The 21,260-nt window shown below is 53.7% G+C and overlaps 1 protein-coding gene across 1 annotated transcript in view; it reads right to left on the reverse strand.

Annotated features, from left to right (window-relative positions):
- The window catches only part of Exoc3l2 (exocyst complex component 3 like 2), a 33,219-nt gene that overhangs the window by 3,450 nt on the left and 8,509 nt on the right, over positions 1–21,260 (reverse strand). Inside the window, exons 3-11 of the mRNA XM_052171597.1 lie at positions 17,869–18,463; positions 14,129–14,240; positions 12,426–12,527; positions 12,231–12,331; positions 11,352–11,462; positions 8,319–8,454; positions 3,905–4,027; positions 3,378–3,533; positions 1,470–1,591 (exon numbers count right to left, since the gene is read on the reverse strand). Of these exons, the coding sequence (XP_052027557.1) occupies positions 1,470–1,591; positions 3,378–3,533; positions 3,905–4,027; positions 8,319–8,454; positions 11,352–11,462; positions 12,231–12,331; positions 12,426–12,527; positions 14,129–14,240; positions 17,869–18,463 (1,558 nt within the window). The remainder of the gene's footprint in view (positions 1–1,469; positions 1,592–3,377; positions 3,534–3,904; positions 4,028–8,318; positions 8,455–11,351; positions 11,463–12,230; positions 12,332–12,425; positions 12,528–14,128; positions 14,241–17,868; positions 18,464–21,260) is intronic.

Here is a 21,260-nt window from a genome sequence, read left to right on the forward strand (position 1 = left end):
AATAAAATAAACACAGCCAGGCCTGTGCACAGCTCGATAAGGACCCTGGACCCTCGTTGCTCCTGAACTCAGCCTGCATTTGACCTCTGACGCAACATCAGAAGTCCCAGCTGAGGATGCTGGGAACCCTTAAAATCCTGTAAACCTCCAGGACAGAATCCTCTCTTGACCCTGAGCCTTCAAACCTGGAATCTAGCCCCCTCCCACCTTGCTCCTGTGAAGTCTAGCTGTCCCTGCATCACCACAGTGCCAGGAAGTCACTCCTCCCATTGCTATTTCATTAGACCACTGTCTGTCACTCACAGGTGACAATGTCCTGTCCTGGATTTGAAATCAGGTCTTCTGGTCTGGGTTCAAATCCCAGACTGTGTCCCTTGACAATTGTGAGACCCTATATTCTACAGATAAGTTATTTTGCATTTCTAAAACAACAACAAAAACACAACCAAAAACAAGAAACAAAAAACCAACAACAAGAAAACATACTTTTACCATTTCTACAATCCCCTTGTGGTGCAATAGGTGGGACTCAGCATGTGTGTGCTAGGCGGGTGATCTACCACTGAGCCATCCAGCCCCTCCCTGCGGGTTCTAGGAAGGTGCTGCCTATTACCCACATCTCTAGCTATCATTAAGGGTTTTGTTTTTGTTTTTTCTGAGACAAGGTTTCTCTGTATAGCCCTGGCTGTCCTGGAACTCACTCTCTAGACCAGGCTGTCCTGGAACTCAGATATCCACCTCACCCCTGCCTCCAGAGTGCCGGGACTAAAGGCGAGCGCCACCACACCCTGGCTGGAAGGCAGCTCTTACTGTCAAACTGTCCTAGATAAAGATGAAGGTGCAGTTCCCACAAACAGCTCACAATTAGGGTATTACCATCCCTGGGCACCAGACCAGGAAGGCCTGCTCAAAAGGGAGTGGCCCGGGGCTGGAGAAATAGCTCAGCGGTTAAGAACACTGACTGCCCTTCCAGAGGTCCTGAGTTCAAATCCCAGCAACCACATGGTGGCTCACCGCCATCTGTAATGAGATCTGATGCCCTCTTCTGGTGTGTCTGAAGACAGCTACAGTGTGCTTATATATAATAAATAAAATCTTTAAAAAAAAAAAAAAGGAAGTGGCCCACCTAGATTTGGACGTGCCTGCTGCTGTCCCCGGAATGTGCGCCCACATGCCTGTATGTCCCCCGTGTCCCTGGCCGTTCCCTGCGGGGCCAGCCCTTCCTGCCGCCGGGCGGCCTGCGCCCTGCTTGCCCCGGGCTTCCTGTGACCGCTTGTTTGTTTGCAAGCCTGGTGGTGGCGGCAGCGGCGGCGGCGGCAGCGGCAGCAGAAGGAGGGAAATCGTATTAAGAATGCCCTAGTCCCAGCAGGAAACAGCCGTCAGACACGCTCTTCACCACCACCCTGCCTTGGCGCAGGCCAGGAAACACTGGGACGGATGCCAAGGAGACCCAGGGCTGGCGGCCTCACCTGATGTCTGGGTAGTCCCGCACCAGCACCCCGACCTCCACCTGGATGCTCGGGGTGTCCTCCAACTGCAGGATCTCGGCCAAGTGTGGCACCACCTGGTCAAGCCAATACGCCTGGGACTCCTGTGGGAACAAGGGCTTCAGGGTTACCCAATGCAAGTCCCTTCTCCCCAGTACCCCTTCCCGTGCTGAACTTTGCTCTTGCCCAGCTAGCTCTTTAGTGTCCCCATGGGTAAGAGGGCTCGGAAGGCAGGCTGGCAAGGCGTTAGATACAGCCTTTGCTTACATGATGGGGACCCGTACAGAATCTGTCCCCGAGTTTTTACAGATAATCCTAGATTGGGTAACGGGAATGAAAATCTGCCAGTTGGCTGGGGAATCGCACACGCCTTTAATCCCAGCCCTCGTGAGGCAGAGGCAGGCGGTTGAGGCCAGCCTGCTCTACAGAGCCTCAGGTCTTCCAAAACAAACAACAACAACAAAAAAATCTGACCTAGTCCAGGTTTGGTAGCAAATACCTATAATCCCAGCATGCTCGAGGTGGAGGCAGGGGAATCTGGAGTTCAGCTTTCTTTAGCCATAAGGAGTTGGAGGCCAGTCTCAGGTGCATGAGACCTTATCTCTAAAAACCAAAACCAACCAAACTTAAACAAAAATGCCCACACTAGGGAGGCAGAGGCAGTGGCATTTGGGGCTAGCTACATAGTCAGGGGCTATCTCAAAAAAACAATAACTAGGCTGGAGAGATGGCTCAGTGGTTAAGAGCACTGACTGCTCTTCTAAAGGTCTTGAGTTCAAATCCCAGCAACCACATGGTGGCTCACAGCCATCTGTAATGGGATCCGATGCCCTCTTCTGGTGTGTCTAAGGACAGCTACAGTGTACTTACATATAATAATAAACAAAACAACAACAACAACAACAACAAAAACAGTTAATAAGCTGAGGCCTTGGGTTAATTCCTCCTGGGGGAGGGGAGTGTGAGACAGAGCTATCCCATTCCAGGTGGGGGTTGAGGGCTAGCATGCGCAAGGGTCTTGGTTCTGTCTGCTGTTGTGCCAAAAACAAAGAAGCAAACAAACAAAGCACAGCTAACCTGTCCAGAGGGCGGGCGGAGCTCTTGCATAGGACTGCCTGTAAGTCCACAACAATTATCTTGAAAATGTTTCAGTAAGTGAAACTGTAAGAATCCCTGGAGCAGCTGCCCACCCTCCCGGCCCTCCCAAGAATGACTTGGGACTTCAGATTCGTAGATTTGGTGATATTTGGATTTCAGAAATTTTTTGGTTTGTTTGTTTGTTTGTTTGTTTGTTTTTGAGACAAGGTCTCACTGCATAGCTCTGACTGGACCTCAGTATGCAGACTATGCTGGCCTCTAAATCATGACCCTCCTGCCTCAGTGCTGTGATTACAGGATTGCCATATCTGGAATTTTTTTCTTCTTCAAAAATACTTTAGCTGGGCATAGTGGGTGCGCACGCACGCACCTTCCAGCCCACCACTCAGGAGGCAGAGGAAGGTGGATCTCTGTGAGTCTGAGGCAAATTTGGTCTACACAGCAAATTCCAAATGCCAGCAGTGCATAGGGAGGTCATCTCAAAAACAAAACAAGAACTTATTTCAAGTGTCTCGGTGAGCACAGTGCGGCATGAGTGAAGGGCAGCTATGAGCTGTCATGTGGGGGCTGGGACTCGAACCCAAGTTCTCTGACAGTAGCCAGGGCTCTCCAGCGCCTCCCGCCCCTGTACTGAGTGGCAGGTGTGCATCATCACGGACCCCATCTCTCCCCGAGGACCTTTCCTGTCCTGCTTTGGAAGCCAAGCCGACCCTGACTCCCGACAACCCCACCCCACCACCCCGCTCTCTCACTCGCCCCCCCACCCCCACCCCAGCCCAGCCTGGCACTCACCAGCCGCCGAAACAACCGCTGCAGTTGCGCCGCGTCCTCGCGGAGCCTCCCGGCCACGCGGCTGCGGGTCCGCGCAGAGCGACAGCGTAGGCGCCCGCGGAGCAGAGGCCGCACGTACTCCACCAGCGCCCGCCGGTGCAGCTCAGCCACCAGAACCTGGGGACAGTGGGAGAGCGGGACACGCTCTAGATCGCCCCCACCCAGCAGGCTGTCAGGGGACCCCAGCCTCACGCTCTGCCCTCACAGGCGGGACACTCCAGACATGCGATGTTCCCGTGTCTCCTCACCGAATGCCCGTTCCTCTCAAGTCAGACTCAGTATCCCCCAATCAGATCCCACACACGTGTGCCGCACCCCAGGATCTCCCTAACCCTTCCTTGCAGAGGCCCCAACCTGTCCCTGATCCCCAGTTTCCAGGGGCATGCGTCCCTCTGCGGGCCCCAGATGAGGAGCCACCGACTCCCCACTTGGTAGGGTCTCCCCCAGGACAAGAGCGCTCTGGGCATCTCCTGCTCCCACCCTCGCACCTGGTACGGCTCATCCTGCATCCTGCGCAGGGCCAGGGCCTGGGCGCCGAGCGTGCCCACGATGCCATCCAGAGCTTCGGAACTGCTCAGCCACTTCCTGCGCATCAGCTTGTTAAAGTGAGGCTGGGTAGGACAGTGCGGGAGGGAGGGAGGGAGGGTTTCAGCCTCCTCCCTCCACCCTCCCACACTCCGCTTAGGAAAATCTCCCCCCACCCCGCCCACCTCTTTTGATGCAGGCAGTACAGGCTGGCCTTGAACTCTTGATCTCCTTGCCTGCAACTCCCAAGTCCTGGGATTACAGGTGTGTGCCAGGCTGGGGACACTTTTTAAAAATCTTCCCAAGGGAGAACAAAGGTCAGGTGGAGGTTGGGGACCTAGCTCCTGAACTGCTGGGATTTACAGACTGTCAGGGCCTAGTGTCAAAAATGGCTTCCCAGAGGGGGGAGGGGAATCCACAGTTCAGGACTGAGGATGGTAGGGAGGCGGTGGGAGACGAGGACCTGGGGCCCTTAAAGGTGTAGAGTTCCGATAACCATAAGCTTGTGACATCGATGTGTCCAGACTAGAGACCATTAGCATCATGTCCGGGTGCAAAATGAAAACTAGAGACCCACAGCTGGGTGGGGGCACACCCCTTTAATCCTGGCACTCACGAAGGCATGGTGCCTTTAACCCCAGGATGCAGAAGCAGCAGAAGCATGCCTGATCTCTGTGAGTTCAAGGCCAGCCTGGTCTATATAACAAGTCTCAGACATAATGAAACCCTAGTTAAAGACAACAAAAACCTCCTTCAAGAACTATTAGGGGGCAGTGGTGGCGCACGCCTGTGTAATCCCAGCACTCTGGGAGACAGAGGCAGGCGGATTTCTGAGTTCGAGGCCAGCCTGGTCTACAGAGTGAGTTCCTGGACAGCCAGGGCTAAACAGAGAAACCCTGTCTCGGAAAAACCAAATCCAAAAGGAAAAAAAAAAAGAAAGAAAAAAAAAAACCCAGAACTATTAGGACTTAAAGAACTTTACTTCTTCATCTTCATCGCCATCATTTTGGTTTTCTCTGTGTAGCCCTGGCTGTCCCAAAGTCTGCCTGTAGACCAGGCTAGCCTCAGTCTCTGAGATCTACCTGAGTGCTGAGTTTAAAGGTGTGCACCAACCCAGCCTGCTCTATTATCAGTATCAATTCAATCCCTCCATCACTGAGTCAAAGCAGCAACTTCCGGTTTGTTTGGAGTCAGTTAAGTCAAACAATGGTTTGCTGGGGCACACAGGTGAAAGGCCGGCTCGCTAAAGCAGACATGTGAGAGAATGTTTTCCTGAAGCAGACGTGGATGAAGGGATGCTTTTCTATAGTAGACATGGAAAGGACCTGTGGTGAAGTTGTATAAATTCAGGAGACGAGCACTGAGCCTTGGTCTGCTTTGCCCCGCCTGGATGATAGTCTCCACTAATGACACAACACGCGTGGATTGGCTTGCGTTACATCGTGTTGTTGAGCTCCACTTGTGGGAACACGGCAACTGAGAGAAACTCATGAAGTTTCTCATGAAAGTTCTCATGAAGTTCCTGAGGCAGCTTGCTGCCTCCACGACCTCACCCTGGACCACCGCCTGGCAGTTTCTTTGGGATTGAATTACATACAACTGCTGGTTCGTGCCTGGTGTCTGCCTGCCGAGAGGACTGGTCTGCAGCTGCTGAGTCATTTTTGGTGTTTGCTATGGGACTGAACTGCTGTCAAAGAAGATCAAACTCGCCCCCAAAGAACTATCGCCGAACAGGTCCACTCCCCCCCCCCCATGCCCTAATAACTTTTCTCTCTCCCTCTGCTGGGTGCTGGGTTAGAAGAGAGGATGAGCCAGGCAGTGGTGGCGCACACCTGTAATCCCAGCACTCTGGAAGGCAGAGGCAGGCAGATTTCTGAGTTTGAGGACAGCCTGGTCTACAGAGTGAGTTCCAGGACAGCCAGGGCTACACAGAGAAACCCGGTCTCGAAAAACCAAAAAGAAGAAGAAGAAGAAGAAGAAGAAGAAGAAGAAGAAGAAGAAGAAGAAGAAGAAGAAGAAGAAGAAGAAGAAGAAGAAGAAGAAGAAGAAGAAGAAGAAGAAGAGAGGATGGATCCTTATTAAAAGCAGATTGCAAAAAAATTATGGCTACACTGAGCGGTATCCTTTATTTTTTTGGTCCTCAGGAGGACTTTACACGGTGTGACAATGAAGAATTAGGCCTTCCCTTGACTTTAATGCGTGCATTCTGGGAGCTGTGGGACCCCAAAGTCCAGACTGTTGTATAACAGAGATTGGAGGCTTGAGGTTGGCCCAAGGGGCAGGACTGCAGCAAACAGGCCTCCTGGAGTGTGAGGGGGTTGTTTCCCTTGGCAACCCAGGGGACCCATCAGTAGGGGAGAGAGAGGGCCAGGCTCTCTCCCTGCCTGGCCTACAGCAGCATTCGTTCAGGAGCACACAGGCCCACGTGCACGCAGTCACCTGTATGTGTGCGCAACTCTGCAAGTGCATAGGCTAAGCAGCCACGTCGGCCCCGTCTGAGTGCAGTGTCTCCTCGGTGACCACCCCAGGGTCACCTCTCCTAACCTCACTCATCCTCTCCCTCTCTTGCCTACCAGCAGCCTCAGACCTTTCCTGCCTCTGATTTCCTACCTCAAACACGCACTGAGTGAAGGCAAAGGTCGAGGACCGCGCTAAGAACAAAGCCTGACACTGGGAAGGGTGAGGCCAGCCTGGACTACATGTGAAGTTCCAGGCTAGACAGGGCTACAAAGAGTGACCCTGTCCCGACTACCCACACATCAAAAAGAGGAGTCAAGTTTAGTATGGTGATGCACGCTTTTAATCCCACCCCGAGGAAGCAGATGCAGGTAGATTTCTGTGTGTTCCAAGCTAGCCTGGGCAATTAATGAGACAGGGACTCAGTGGGGAAGAGTTGGAAATGAGGCTCCATGGTAGAGCCCCGCCTAGAATCCCCCAGTGAGGGGCTGGGGCGTGGCTCAGTGGTAGAGCCCCGCCTAGAATCCCCCAGTGAGGGGCTGGGGCGTGGCTCAGTGGTAGAGCCCCGCCCAGAATCCCCCAGTGAGGGGCTGGGGCGTGGCTCAGTGGTAGAGCCCCGCCTAGAATCCCCCAGTGAGGGGCTGGGGGCGTGGCTCAGTGGTAGAGCCCCGCCTAGAATCTTTACTGAGGGGCTGGGACTGAGCCCCTACCTAGCATGGGAGACTCTGACCTCGGTCTGCAGCTCCTTAAAGGGGCAGGAAGGCAAAGGTCTGGCACATCCTGCTGCAGTTAGTGCTTTGGGATAGAAACCATCAGGGAATCAGAACTAGAATCTCCTGGACTCATGTTTTTCCTTCCCCTCCTGCAACAGATGGGGGTGGAGCTCCATGGCATAGATTGACTTTGAATTCCTAGATTCAAGGGATCCTCCTGCCTCAGGCTTCCTAGTAGCTGGAAGTACAAGTGTGCACAAGTACACCCCCTGACAAGTCACTATCCTGTTGTATGTGTGTGGGTGGGTGTGTATGTATGTATGTATGTGTGTGCATGTATCTATATATGTAGGTGTATGTATGTATGTGTGTATGTATGTATGTATGTGTGTATGTATGTGTGTGTGCATGTATGTAGGTGTGTATATGTATGTATGTATGTGTGTATGTATGTATTTAGAGACAGGGTCTCATTCCATAGCTCTGGCTGGCCTGGAACTCATTTTGTAGACTAGCCTGTCTTCAAACTGCCTCTCAAATGCTGAGATGAAAAGTGTGTGCTAAGCTGGGTGGTGGTGGTGGCGGCGCACGCCTGTGATCCCAGCACTTGGGAGGCAGAGGTAGGCAGATTTCTGAGTTCTGAGTGAGTTCCAGGACAGCCAGGGCTACACAGAGAAACCCTGTCTCGGAAAACCAGAAAAAAAAAAGTGTGTGCCGCCATGGCTGAGCCGTCAGGATGCTGCATTTTAAGTGGGATAATCAGACATTTTTGAGTTAAAGATTTGAAAGAAGCAAGGAGGCAGATGTCGGCTCAGTGGAGATGAGGTAGGTAGGGTCTGTCCACACCACTGACTGGATGGCCCCTCCCTGCTGCCCACACTTACCCGTCCTATTACATCACCCCCCATGGCATTTAAAGAGGCCCTGGGGACAAAGGGTCATGAATTTGTGGGGCCTCTGAAGGCAACACAGGGCACGACCATCTCATGCTGGAGGCTCCCTGCCCCTCCCCAAGCCACGCCCTCCTACCTCTTCCTTCCTCCCCTTTCCAACAAGCAGTTCCCCCACGGCCCCCAGCCCCAGCCCTCTCTGCTTCCCCGAACACTTGAGTCATGGGTTGGAAGGAAGGAACTGGCGGCGTGGAGAGTGATGCCAGCTCACCCTGGCACGCCCACCCCAGGCCCACCCAGGCCCCTACCTCACTCACCTGCAGTTCCTGGAACAACAGCTCAGCAAGAACACGATGGCAGAGCCGGGTCACTCGGTCCAGGGCGGAGGCTGAAGCTTCCCGCGCAGGTTCACACTCAGGGGGCCCCACCCTGGCCAGCCGCTCCGCCAGAGACCTGTGGAGACCAGCAGGCTCAGAGTCAAGGCCTTCTAAAGCCCGAACGCCCATGCTGGGACCAGCTGCGCCTGGGGCAGCAGATCTGCGATCCCAGTTACAGAAGAAGCTGAGGCAGGGGGATGCTAAGTTCGCGGTCAGCCTGGGCTACAGGGTGACTCAAGACTATCTTGAATAGGGCTGGAGAGATGGCTCAGTGGTTAAGAGGACCCAGGTGTGGTTCCCAGCACCCATGTGGCAGATCACAAGCATCTGTTACTCCAGTTCCATGGAATCTCACATCTTCTTCTGACCACTGAGAGGAATGTACTCCCACGCACATGTGTGAACACAAGCACACACATGCATGCACACATACACACGTGCACATGCACACATACATACACATACACATATACACACAAACACACATGCACACAAACACACATATACACATACACATGCATACATACATACATACACACACATGCACACATACATACACACATACACATGCACACACATGCACACATACATACATACACATACATGCAAACATACACACAAGGACTAAAATAAATCTTTTTCTGAAAGACAGAAAAAAACTAAAGGTCCATCTAATTTGAGGGTAAAACTCTTGCCTGCTACGGCTTGGATTGGATGGCCATTGGCGTGGAAAAAAAAAAAACAGAAAAGAAGCAATATATGTGTGCACACAGTAAAATATTTAATGACATATACTGTGAAGAGAATTCTGATTGCTTGTCAGAGAATTCTAAGAAACCAAGACAGGAGTCTTGTAAGCAGTTTCCTTAACAACAACAACCCCTCGGAATCGTCCTGGATGATGCTTGGGCCCCTCTCAGGTGCAGAGGATTGGTGCGAGCTCACCTCAGATAACTCCCCACAGCTGACTATTGTACCCCTTTCTTTGTCTCTATGGAAAAACATGTTTTGACCATGTGTGTGGTTTGTCTGTGATTGGACACTTTAGTCCTGTGACTCCTCCAGCCCTCAGAATATACATTGCTTGAGACTCTGAATGAAGCCGGCTACTACAGGAAACTTCAGTCGGCCTCATAGGCCAGCCTCGCTCTCCCAGGGCAAACTGTCTCTGTCACCAAGACAAGGTTTCTCTGTGTATCCCTGGCTGGTCCGGTCCAGAACTCGCTCTGTAGACTGACCTGCCTCTGCCTCCTGAAGCCTGGGATTGAAGGTGTGGCCACCACGGCCAGCTATACTTATGTTTTCAGTGCGTTTGTAAATGTACATATCTCAGAATATATGCAGGTAACACTAACGATATCGGTTCCTTCCAAAAGGGCCAGAATGGGTAAAGAGGCTTCCCACGCCTGCCCATCATCATCATCATCATCATTATCCCTCCTCCTCCTCCTCCTCCTCCTCCATAGTAGTGTGTCTGCCTTAGCACATGTGTGACGGCCAGAGGATGTCCTGAGACAGCCTGTCCTCTCCGTCCCGGGGATGGAGTCCCGGGGATGGAACCCTGGGTTATCATGCTTGGCTGCACATGCTTTTGTCCACCGAGAAGCCATCTCGCTGAATCTCCACTTTTATAAAAGCCATTTGGGGGTCCTACAGTGCCCTGAGCAAGCAGGCCCTGGGTTCAGGGTTTCATCCTAGGTGTGTAATGAATAAACAGTGCCCGTAGGGTGGCATCACCTCGAGGCAGAGGCAGGCTGTTTTTAGGGACACATGAGACCCTGTACTAAACCCAATCAATAAGTGAGTAATTTAAGATTACATGTGGCTGGGCATTGGATCACATCTGCTTAGTCGGGGCTCTTGGGAGGTGGAGAAGGTTAGATCTCTGTGAGTTCGAGGCCAACCTGGACTACATACTAGATTCCAGGATAGTCAGAGCTATAAAGAGACTCTGTCTAAAGTTAATTTTAAAGCAAGTTGCCGGGCAGTGGTGGTGCATGCCTTTAATCCCAGCACTTGGGAAGCAGAAGCAGGCGGATTTCTGAGTTGGAGGCCAGCCTGATCTACAGAATGAGTAAAAAAAAATTAAAGCAAGTTAATAGAAAAGAAAGGTGGTATGTGAGTACACACACACAGACACACACACACCCAATATATATATGCTATAAATAAAACATAACAGTTATACAATATATACACAGTGTGTGTGTGTGTGTGTTTCTTTGCATGCATGTGTGAGGGCAGAAGCAATCATCAGGTGTCTTCTTCAATTGCTTGCTTTTTTTTTTTGTTTTTATTTTTGTTTTTTTGTATTTTGTATTTGTTTTTTTCGAGACAGGGTTTCTCTGTGTAGCCCTGGCTGTCCTGGAACTCACTCTGTAGACCAGGCTGGCCTCGAACTCAGAAATCCGCCTGCCTCTGCCTCCCAAGTGCTGGGATCACAGGCGTGCGCCACCACCGCCCGGCTTGCTCACATTTCTTTATGTATAGCTGTTTTGCAGGTATCCCCACGTCCACCTTTGTGTCCTGTGCCTTTGGAGGCCACAAGAGGGCGTCAGATTCCCTGGATCTGGGAGCCTGGGACTGTGGATACTAGGACTCGAACCTTGGTCCCTTGGAAAAACAGCTGAGCCCCGATCTTGTCATTTGAGACAAGAGTTCCTGGACTCTGCACTGACATAGATGTGTGTCCCTGTGCCCGGCTTTTACCATGGCTGCCGGGAGCCACACTCGCACCTTCATGAGCGACATTGTCACCATCCTCTGAGCACAGTTCTATAGTTCTCCAGTTCTAACACATCAATATTCTCCTTAAATGGAAGAGCACCACAGTCTGGGCGCGATCCCAGGTCTCCCCGAGGTCCCCCGACACCATACCATACCACGCACGCTCCCTCTCAAACTCAGTGACAGCCACCCTCGGCTCAGCTGTCACCCAGGACTCCCACACCCTGTCACCGTGGGTGTTCTCACCTCAGGGGGGGCCCGCAGTTGACCATGGAGATAGTCCTGCTGACGTAGGTGTCGGAGGGCAGCTCACGGATCCCCGGGTTCTCGTGAAACCGCTCCACTCGCTGCTGGAAGCTGACAGGAGAGAGGGCAGTGGTCACAGATGGCACGCCCTGCTGGTCCGGGTCCACACAGGCGCTGGGCCCATGAGTTAAAACATCCTGCCCCCAGCGTCTCCGACCCTCCCATTCTTATTTCCAGACACCCACCCCAGGTGCTGGAGATTGAACCCAAGACTCTTACATGGACTTCTACTACCCCAGCCCCTCACTGAACTACTGAGCCAACTCTTGAGCCCCAGTATCATATAAATTTGAGACAGGTGCTTTACCATTGAGTCACAGCCCCAGCTGCTTACTAGGCGGGGCTCTACCACTGAGCCACACCCCCCAGCCCCTCACTGTGGGATTCTAGGCAGAGGCTCTACCACTGAGCCCCGCCCCCAGCCCCTCACTGGGGGATTCTAGGCAGGGGCTCTACCACTGAGCCCCGCCCCCAGCCCCTCACTGGGGGATTCTAGGCAGGGGCTCTACCACTGAGCCATGCCCCCAGCCCCCTCACTGGGGATTCTAGGCGGGGCTCTACCACTGAGCCACGCCCCCAGCCCCTCACTGGGGGATTTTAGGAGGGGCTCTACCACTGAGCCACGCCCCCAGCCCCTCACTGGGACGGCCAAGATTATTGTTGTCTTTATGTTCTTTCTGGTCCTCTAGTCCTCGTGCTTACTGAGCCCTCGTGCTGCCGTGTGCTGCCGTGCGTTTATCCCGCCCCGCCCAGTGTGAACCCGATCCGATCCGGATGGCCCGCGCACTCAGACAGTGCTCTCCCCTCTGCTGCCCTCACCTCTGCAGGAACTCTGCCAGTCCTCCCAGGCAGCAGTAGGCCATTCTCTCCACGAGCTCCTGACTGACGTGCGGTGCTCTCTCTGTGTGCTCTTCCAGCAGCTGCGTGGACCAGGAGGAGGAAAGGAGCCTTGTTGTGGGCGGCCTTCCCCCCACCCCGCCCCCAGGGCCTGGGCGAGCCTGCCTTCCTGCTCACCTCACAAACATCCTGGGCCAGGTTGCTGGGCCGGTAGTCCATGCTGCCCCACTGTTCCTCATCCTCCTGCAACACTCGGAGAAGGGCTGCTCGGGTCTGAGCCTGAAACAGGGGATGGGGCAGCGGAAGTCGGGCGCAGCCTAGGACCTTGCTCTGTCCTCCCACCATCCTCACCTCAAGGCCTCACTGACGTTCTGGGTTCATCCCACAGACTCCTAGATCAAAGCAGTGCTTGGGAAAAGAAGTTGGCCAGAAACCCCGCAGTCTCCTCCTTCCCTGTCTGGGGTTGAGGATGACAGACTAAAACCCTGTGAGTTGGTTTTTGGACTTTCTTTTTTCTTTTTCTTTTCTTTCTTCCTTTTATTTTTTTTTTTTGGAGTGGGGGATATACAAGCCAGGCAGTGGTACGTAAATAGTGGCACACGCCTTTAATCCCAGCACTTGGGACACAGAAGCAGGCAGATTTCTGAGTTTGAAGCCAGCCTGGTCTACAGAGTGAGTTCCAGGACAGCCAAGGCAACACAGAGAAACCCTGTCTCAACAACAACAACAACAACAACAACAACGCCAAAGGCTAAAAGACTAAAAGGCTAGGTATGTGGCTCAGTGGTAGGGCCCTGCCTAGACTCCCTCAGCAAGGGGCTGGGGATGTGGCTCTATAGTAGAACTCTTGCAAAAGGCCCTTTTCATTCCAGTAATATGTGGGGGACACAAAGAACTCCAAAGTTTTGCATATCTGATTTCCTGGTCCAGCGGAGTGTCAACCCAACAAGTGAGAGTAATTTGATGTATGTAATTCCAACAGACCCATTAACTACTTGGGTTTTTGTTGTTGTTGTTGTTGTTGTTCTGTTTTTATCTTTTTGAAATAGAGTCCCACTGTGTATCCCTGGCTGGTCTGTAACTCCAACTCCATAAGTAGACCAGGCTGGCCTAAACTCATCTGCCTTGCTCTGCTTCTGGGAGGGGGGTGGGGGGCTAGGATTAAAGGTGTGCCTCAGTCTTGGCCTTCTGTTGCTTTCCCTGCTCAGACTGAGTTATGTAGATGCTGGGCCCCTGTGGGCATCCAGGCCTGGCAAGCTACAAGGGTTGAAAAGTCTGAACTTTCAAATGTCTTTGTGTTGCAGGTGTGCTGCAGAGGTAACACAGAATATAGGAGCAGCAGGCGTGATGGCGCAGGCAGTAATCTCCTGCTGGGGAGACTGAGACAGGAGGATAATGAGTTCAAGGCCGGTCTGAGTCCTATAGTGAGACTGTGTCAAAAGAAAAAAGTTAAGAACAAAGAGACAAGAGAGAAAAAGAGAAAGAAGGGGAGGAATGGGAGAAGGAGAAAAAGGAAATAAAGGAAGGAGGGAGGGAGACAGGGAGGACGGATGGACAGAAGGAAGGTCCACTGTGGATTTGCGTGTCAAAGGCCATTAGACAGAACATAGGTCACCGCATCGAGTGGGCAAGGGGCGGCCTTCCAAGTCCTTTGTGACCTCCCTCTTTCTACAGAGCCCCTCCCACTTTCTACAGAGCCCCTCCCTCTTTCTACAGAGCCCCTCCCTCTTTCTACAGAGCCCCTCCCTCTTTCTACAGAGCCCCTCCCTCTTTCTACAGAGCCCCTCCCTCTCGCTACAGAGCCCCTCCCTCTTGCTACAGAGCCCCTCCCTCTTGCTACAGAGCCCCTCCCTCTTGCTACAGAGCCACTTTGGCAGTACCTTCACATCTGTGACACATTCATCTTCCAGACCCCGCAGAGTGCCAGCAGACAGGAGGGGCCCCAGCTCCCTGTTCTCCAAGGCAACCACGTCTACCAGGCCCAGGATCTCCCTGGGATGGGAAGTAAGAGTCGGAGGTCTGTGAGAGGTGGGGTGGGCCCTGGGCCCCTCCACGTGCCCCACCACCGTAGTGTTGGCGACCCTGGGCCACTCCCTTCCTCTCTCGGGCCAGCCTTCCTCATCTCTCAGAGGAAGTGTTCAGAATTATGTTTCCCTTGGCGCCAGCACTCTGAGTCAGATCCCCTGATGGATGGTGTCCGGGCAAGACGCAGCTGTCCAGCTGAGGTGTGACAAGCCGGCAGGGGCGTCTTGCCCAGGGTCCGCTTTGCCAGGAGGAGGCTTCCTTCCCCTACTGTCTCACCTGGCTGGGGTTGAGGGTGGGATAGGGAGTGGGGGCTGGAGGGGGCTTCCCTTCCCGGCCCAGTGAGGGCAAGCTGAGGACCGCTCCACACCTCCCTATCACGCGCACTCAGAAGGTTTTTCCTTGTGGGATCCGCCTGCGCAGAAATGCCTTCTTCCTCTGCTTCTTAGCCTCTGCCTTATCGATTCCCAGAGCCTTCCGGACCTATATCCTGCCTCAGCCTGTCATGGATAGTCTGAGACTTCACAGACAAGAATTCTAGTGGCTACCAGCTTTTCCTTCCTGTTCTTTTCACGACAGCATTCTGATCTTTTAATCTTTTTAAAGGACTGTGTAGCCCAGGCTAGCCTGGATGTCACTCCATAGCCCAGGCTCACTTTGAACTCGAGATTCTCCCTCTTCTTGGAGATTACACATGTGTGTGACCAGGCTGGGCTCCAGGGACCTCATTTTGTCACAGTCCTTCTTCATTCCCTGATGTTTGATCTGGCTATCGTCTTTCTTCCCAGGGAGGGTATAAAGCATAGCCTGGCGGGGTTATCTCTGTATCATTCCCTCCAATCCCCACAAGCAGAGTCCACGTGAAGATGTAGAGGCTTAGAACCGGGAGAAAGGGCCGCTGGCGCTGTCACAGAACTCAGCAGGGTAGGGCGGTCGATCGACACCGCGAGTGCAGTGGCTCAAGGCCCCTCAGCTGCTGACCTTGGCTGGAGGTCTGCTGCCTGCTGCCCTCGCAAAGGAGCCCAGTTCTCCCAGCACCCACGCTGGGCAGCTCACACCTGCCTGCCAGGCCGGTTTCACCGGGTCCGACCCCCACTTCCGGCTGCCATGGGTGTACAAATGCACACACACACAGAGGAAGAGAGACAAGAAATCTTTTTTTAAAAAGTACCTGCCTAGCCAAGTGTGGTGACACACACCTTTGATCCTGGCACTCAGGAGGCAGAGGCAGGTGGGTCTCTGTGAGTTTGAGACCTGTCCAGTCTACAGACTGAGTTCTAGGACAGCCAGAGCTACACAGAGAAACCTTGTCTTGAAAAACAAAACAGAGCTGGGCAGTGGTGGCGCACGCCTGTAATCCCAGCACTCTGGGAGGCAGAGGCAGGCAGATTTCTGAGTTCGAGGCCAGCCTGGTCTACAGAGTGAGTTCCAGAACAGCCAGAGCTGAGAGAAACCCTGTCTCGAAAAACCAAATCTAAAAAACAAAACAAACAAAAAAAAAAACCAAACCAAACAAACCTAACCCCCTCCCCAAAAAACAAAAACAAAACCAAAAAAAAAAAAAAGAAAGAAAGAAAGAAAGAAAAGAAAAACAAAACAGAACAAAATAAAGATCTACCTAACAGGTTTGTCTCTCTAGATACTTGAAAGGCTGAAAGGGGAAAATCGCAAATTCGAGGCTTGCCTGATGTACAGAGTGAGGCCAAATGCAATTTGAGCTACAGACCAAGGTTCTGTTTTACATTAAAAAAATTAAATAAAAAGGCTGAGTGTGCACTGCTTGTTTCGTATGTGAGAACATGAAAGCTGCAATTTAATTCCCAGAACTGAGAGAGAGACAGAGAGACAGAGAGAGAGAGACAGAGAGAGAGAGACAGAGAGACAGAGAAAAAGCTACTATTTTTGTTTGTTTGGTTTGGTTTGCTTTAGTTTTTGAGACAGGGTTTCTCTGTGTAGCCCTGGCTGTCCTGGAACTCACTCTGTAGACCAGGCTGGCCTCGAACTCAGAAATCTGCCTGCCTCTGCCTCCCAGAGTGCTGGGATTACAGGCGTGTGCCACCACCGCCCGGCTAGGATCTGTCTTACTTGGATGTTGTAGAATTCTTGAGGTCCATCTGCCTCTACCTCCCCAGTGCCTGGAATGCAGGCGTGGGCCATCACACCCTGATGTATTAAAGAATTCTAAGGCTCAGCACTACTGAATCTGAGGGTTAATGGGACAGAGATTTACACGCCACAATCTTGGGTCTGGCATGGTGGAGAGCTGGTCCCATTCATGTCACGAGTTCATCAGGGACCAGAAGGCTCCCCAGCACTGAGCTGCTAGGAGGGCTGAGGACTCCGAATGAGAACACACCAAGGTGTTCTAGGTCTGGGAAGACCACAGTGCTAAGACCTGAGGTCCCCAAGAGGCAAAACACTGAGATGCAGAATGTCATTGTGCACAGACAGTGCTAACATCTAGGCCTGGGGGAACTGAGTTCTCAGATGCAGGGGATGCATAGGGACCCCAAGGCCATCAGCACAGTCCACCAAGGTTCTGAGACGGGAACAATCGACAAAGCCGGCGTCGGAGTGGACGTGTGTAAGGTAAAGCCAGTGAGAGCCAGCGTCATATAGACGGCCCCGTATTAGTCAGGGTCTAATGAGTCAAGGAGTGTTCCCCCTATAATCCCAGCACTAGGCATGTCCTAGTTAGCTTTAGCTGCAATTCAACTTGAACCCAGAGAGGAGACTCCTCTGCTAAGGAACTTTCCAGATCAGTCTGTGAGGGAATGTCTTGACTGTTAACTGACACAGGAGGGCCTGGTCCGCTGTGGGCGGCCTGTTTCCTAGGCAGCTATGTAGTCAGCTGCAAGCAGCACCTCTCCAGGGGTTCTGTTCCACTTCCTTGGTCAGAGGTCATGCTGTGTGTGAGGAACACTTAGCCAGCCTGCCTTTAAGTTCCTGCTTGAGCTCCTGCCCTGGTTTACCTCAGTGAGGGACAGTGTAACCTGTGAGCTGAAATACACCCCTTCCTCCCTTACCTTGCTTTTAGTCAATGTGTATATCTTTTGTCACAAGAAAAGGAATTAAAGAATAAGGGAAGCAGAAGAGAATCTTTTCAAGGTGAGCTTTTTGAGGTGTCAGCCTATGATTGTTGTTAATTGGGGGCAGGGAGACAGCGAGAAGTACAATGTTTTTTTGTTTGTTTGTTTGTTTGTGTTTTGTTTTGCAGAGGTCCCCAGAAAGCCATTGGACAGCTTACACTGGGTTGTAACTCCAGCTCTAGGTGAACAAAGTGTCTTCTGGTCTCTTTAGGCTCCCGCATGCCTGGGGGGCTACATACGCCCAGATACACATGCATCTAAACAAAAATGTTTAAGAAAAGAAAAAGAAAAAAAGGCTGGGTGCGGCGGTGCTCGCTTTTATAGGAGCCCTCAAGAGGCGAAAGCAAGGGGATCTCTGAGTTCAGGGCCAGCCTAGTCTACATAGCAGTACCCTGTCTCAGAAAACTTCAAGCCAGCCTGGGCTACATGAGACCCTATCCCTAAATCCACTATCTTGAACAAGGTGCCTGGGGTTAAGGAGCGCGCGGCCCGGGGCGCCCCGGGCTCACCTGGGGTACACGTGATTGTGCCAGTGCAGCAGCGCGTAGCGATCCGCCAGCGGGAGCCTGCGGCGCGCGGCCGCCCCGAGCCACTCGGCCAGCGCCTCGTGGTAGCCGCGCAGGTAGACGGCGCCGGCGCGCAGCCCCGCGGGGTAGGCGGGCGCCAGGCGTCCGCGTACCGCGGCCACGTCCTCCAGCAGGCGCGCGCGCAGCGTCTCCAGCTGCCCGGCCAGCGCCCCGCGCGCGCCCGGCGCCACCGCCTCCTCCAGCCGTTCGCGCGCCGCGCGCGCCACCGCCTCGGCCCAGCGCGCGCGCAGCTTGCGGGCCGTCCCGGGGCCGCGGCGCGCGTCCGCCTCCTCCTCCTGCAGGAGCACGAGGCCCAGCTGCGCCACAGCGCCGGTGCCGGGCCCCGGGGAGGCCAGCGACTCGCGCACCAGCGCCCAGAGCTCGCGCTGCAGCGCCTCGTACAGCAGCGCCACGTCCCGCGCGCGCCGCCCCGCGCCCGCCTCGGCCTCCGCCGCCGGCGCCTCCGCCTCCAGCTCCAGGATGTGCTCGTCCGCTCGGGCCAGCTCGCGCCTCTGGATCAGGCCCAGGATCTCCAGCACTGTGGGGGGGTGGCGAGAAGAGGAAGGGTGTCGGGAAGCGGAGCAGGTGCCCCGGTCCCCGCAAAGTGAGAAGCGGGTGATGAGAGAGTCGGGGCGCGCCACCCAAAATGAGAGGGTGTCAGGGCCTGAGGCCGGCCCACTAGTTCTCCCCGACAGGAGAGAGTGAGGATCACGCTTGCCTTTAACCTCAGCAATTGCACTCAAGAGAGCAGGCTGGGCTACAGAGTTGAGGACACGTCACAAAAAGTGACAAAGTGAGCGAGGTGGCTCAGTGGACAGAAGCGCACGCTGTCGACTTTAAAGACTCGAGTGCCAGCCCCATTCCGAGGACCCACGTGGTAGAAGGGATTCCCGTAAGGTTTCCTCTGACCTCCGCACATGCATGCACTGTGGCACACACACACACACACACGAGTGCGCGCGCGCGTGCCCGCACACGCACAGAGGGGAGAGGGGGGCTGCCTACAATCGAGCTGGGAGGTGGATGCAGGAAAACGAAGACTCCAAGTTCGAGGCTGTTCTAGGAAATACAAGTCTCTGTCTCAAAAGTAACAGCAGCGGGGAGTGAGCGTCCCCGGAAGAGAGCACTGAGGGAAGTCAGCGTTGGAAGGGAGGAGATGGAGGACTGAGGCCAGGGGCTTTGGAGATGAACCTGCGTGGGGGCAGAGACCACACAAACCACAGGTGACACGGATCGAGAAGAGATACCGCGCAAAGCTGGAGTGATCTCCTGTCATCCTAGCACATGGGAGGCTGAGGCAGGAGGATTGTCTTGAGTCCCAGGCTATCCTGGGCTGTGTTCTGAGCGACAGGCTAGTCTGGGCTGCCCAGGGAGGAAGCCGGAGGTGAGGGAGTTAGGGGACCGGTGAGGAAGGAGGGCCTGGTTACAGAAGTGGCCGGGACAGAGGAGTGCTTGGACACCAACAGGGGTGGAGGAGGAGGACGCAGAAAAGGGTCTCGGGTGTGGCCGAGGGGGAGGGGAGTGAGAGAGAGGCACGGGGAAGGGGGCCAGGGACAGGCTGAGCAGGGAAAGGTCTGTACTGAGTGGAAATGGGGACTCTGGAGTAAGGCCGCTGTGAGGGCAAGCCCAGGCTCCCTGTAGTCAGGGGAGGCAGAGGTCTGAGAGGCCTTAGGTAGAGGCCAAGGGGGAGGAGGGTCCCATTGGCCAAGAGTTACCCTCAACACCTCCCCCCTCCGCTTCCTCCCTGGCAGAGAAGCTATTTCCTGAGCTGGGCTATTTCTGCCCATCCGTTTCCAGAAGGCGGGGGCTCCAGTCACCCCCTCCTCACCTCTCTGCAGTGCCCTCCCAGTCCCCAGGGAGACGGAGCTGAAATAGCCTCTGTCCAGGATGTGGAGGGCATCAGAGGACAGAAGAGGCTCCAGGAAGGTCCCCTGACTATGCTGCCTGAAGTGGAGGGGGGGCTGAAAGAGGGGGGTGTTGGCACGAGGCTGGGGAGGAGGGTGGAGTTTGGGGGAGCCTGGGGAGAAGGCAAAGTGACAGGGGTGGGGGCATTTTAGCAATGGGGTGAACTTGCCATTGGGATTTGCAGACTGAAGAAGAAAGCCAGGTCCCATGGGAACAGATACATAATCCTGTCTACTGGGGAGGCTGAGGCAGGAGGACGCCTACATTTAAGGCCAGTGTGGGCTACTTTGTGATCCTGTCTCAAAATGTGAATATATATATATAAAAGAGCCACGGCTCGTGGTACACACCCGTAATCCCAGGACTCGTTTGCTCGGGAGGCAGAGGCAGGAGGATCACCCTGAGCAGAACAACAGTCTCACTCACAGTGTGAGTTCCAGGCCAGCCAGAGCTACACAGTGAGACCTCCTCACTTCATACAGTGGCCGGCCGGAGAGTCCACTGGAGGTAAAAGCATTGGCTGCTCCTGCAGAAGACTCCAGTTCAGTTTCCAGCACCAACACCAACATGGTCCTCACAACTGTCTGGAACCTCAGTTCCAGGGCAGCCAGTGCCCTCTTTTGGCCTCTGGGAACACGTGGTACACAGACATGCATGTAGGCAAGTTCATGCGATTGCTGCTGCTGCTGCTGACGAGGATGATGATGATGATGATGATGAAGAAGAAGAAGAAGAAGAAGAAGAAGAAGAAGAAGAAGAAGAAGAAGAAGAAGAAGAAGAAGAACAAAACCCCCAACCACAAAAGGGTAGGCAGCCTTAGATTCAGTTTCCTGTACTGTAGAAAGGGCTGGGCAGTGGTGGTGCCAGCCTCTAAGTACAGCACTCAGGAGGTAGAGGTAAGTGGAATTTGAGGATGGCCAGCCTGGTCTACAGAGTGAGTTCAGGGATAGCCTGGGCTACACAGAGAAACCCTGTCTAGGAAAACCAAACCAAACAAAAACAAAAAAGAAAGATGATTGAATTCATATGTTTATGTTTTTGGTTGCAAGCCTGTCCTTTGATGGCGGAACCATCTCTCCAAGCCTTGTGACTTCCCCTGCATTCTGGAGATATCCATATTCGGTTTCCTGGCTTTCCCCGCTCAGCTGTCTTACAGGCCCCGGGGACTAAGAAGAACAGAACACGGTGATGACAGGTCAGGGAGAAGATGCCAGGAAGCCCTCCCTGCCTGGGAGTGACATGGGACTGGGGTGGGGACGGAGGGGACGGCCGTGGGGTTAGAGGATGGCCGTGTCCCCTCAGCAAAGACATGGCTTCTCTTGTCCCAGTGTCCCCAGTGTGACTGCAGGTGGAAATGCACTTTCAGAAGTCACAGGTCTAAACCCAAAGACTCATGTCCTCTAAGGACAGAGCACTGGGGGCCAGGGAGA

Source organism: Apodemus sylvaticus, chromosome 1 (genome assembly GCF_947179515.1).
Source record: "Apodemus sylvaticus chromosome 1, mApoSyl1.1, whole genome shotgun sequence".
Taxonomy (NCBI): domain Eukaryota; kingdom Metazoa; phylum Chordata; class Mammalia; order Rodentia; family Muridae; genus Apodemus; species Apodemus sylvaticus.